General features: G+C 39.9%; 1 protein-coding gene across 1 annotated transcript in view; it reads right to left on the reverse strand.

Moving 5' to 3' along the window:
* LOC110287842 (TD and POZ domain-containing protein 5-like) overlaps positions 1–440 on the reverse strand; it is a gene marked incomplete at its 3' end in the record, with an annotated part of 5,814 nt that extends 5,374 nt beyond the window's left edge. The window contains exon 1 of the mRNA XM_021154358.1: positions 1–440. Coding sequence (XP_021010017.1) covers positions 1–440 — 440 coding nt within the window.
* Between the last annotated feature and the right edge of the window lie 863 nt (positions 441–1,303).

Raw genomic sequence — 1,303 nt, forward strand, 5'->3', positions numbered from 1 at the left:
CAGCAGAGGGTAAGCTGGTCTTCAGGGAGGAGACTATGTGGATTGGAGAAGAGGAAATCTCGTAGGATAAACTTTTTGAATCCCCTGTATTGGTTTTTTTGAAAGCTAAAGACATTAATGCTGGACCTACTTTGATAATTCTTTCCTTGGGAATTTATGATCCAGAATTCAAACTTTGCCCAAACTGTGCTCTTTTGACAGTGGAGTAATCCCAGGTAAACTGACAGGTAATCTTTGCTCTCTTCATCACTTCCGTTTGGGTGTACCCTCAAACCCCATTCCACTTTGTCACTGGCCTCCAACGAGAATTTTGGGCTTGTAATCTTTTCCCTAATTCCATCCATGCAAAATGAAAAGTTGCTAATGGTCCACTTGTGGCAGACGCTGTCAACTCTGATCTGTGTGTATCCCCACCCTGTGGCTTCCATGTCCTCTGACATTTCTGCTGGAGGTAGTTTCAAGGATTAAGTTGATCTGTAAAGAAGAACTAGAAGTTATTTCCCCTTCATCATATCAGATACAATTATAGATACAGTTTAGATTTTAGTTTCAATTTCTCCTAAATTGCCCCTTGTATTATGTTGGAAACATGTATTTTTTTCTCTAGGTTTCAGTATTTGTTTTATAGAAGATAATATAGTCTATGGTGAGTTTTAAATCTCCCTCTCCCTCTCCTGTTCTCTGTCTCACCCCTCTGTGTTTGTGTCTCTCTTTGCCATCTGGTTATCTGTGGTGTTAGTTGGTCTCACTGGTTCTGATTATGATTTGCCTTTCCAGCAAATCATCTAAACAGTCCCATAACCCCTAAAGAAAGAGAAGCAGCCATTAAAATTCTCCCAACTCCAAAATCCCAGTACCAGAATGGTTTAGTGAAGAATTCAATCAGACATTCAAAGAAGACCTAATATCAATACTCTTCAAACTAATCCACAAAATACAAACAGAAGGAACACTACCCAATTCTGTCCATGAAGCCACAGTTATGCTGAAACAAAAACTACACAAAGACACATCAAAGAAAGAGTACTTCAAGCCCGGCGTGGTAGCACACGCCTTTAATCCTAGCACTTGGGAGGCAGAGACAGGTGGATTTCTGAGTTAGAGGCCAGCCTGGTCTACAGAGTGAAATCCAGGACAGCCAGAGCTACACAGAGAAACCCTGTCTTGAAAAACAAAAAACAAACAAACAAACAAACAAACAAATTTAGATCGAATTAGAAAGTGCAATCTGCAAATTCATCTGGAATAACAAAAAACCTAGGATAGCAAAAACTCTTCTCAAGGATAAAAGAACCTCTGGTGG

Source organism: Mus caroli, unplaced genomic scaffold (assembly GCF_900094665.2).
Source record: "Mus caroli unplaced genomic scaffold, CAROLI_EIJ_v1.1 scaffold_20790_1, whole genome shotgun sequence".
Taxonomy (NCBI): Eukaryota; Metazoa; Chordata; class Mammalia; order Rodentia; family Muridae; genus Mus; species Mus caroli.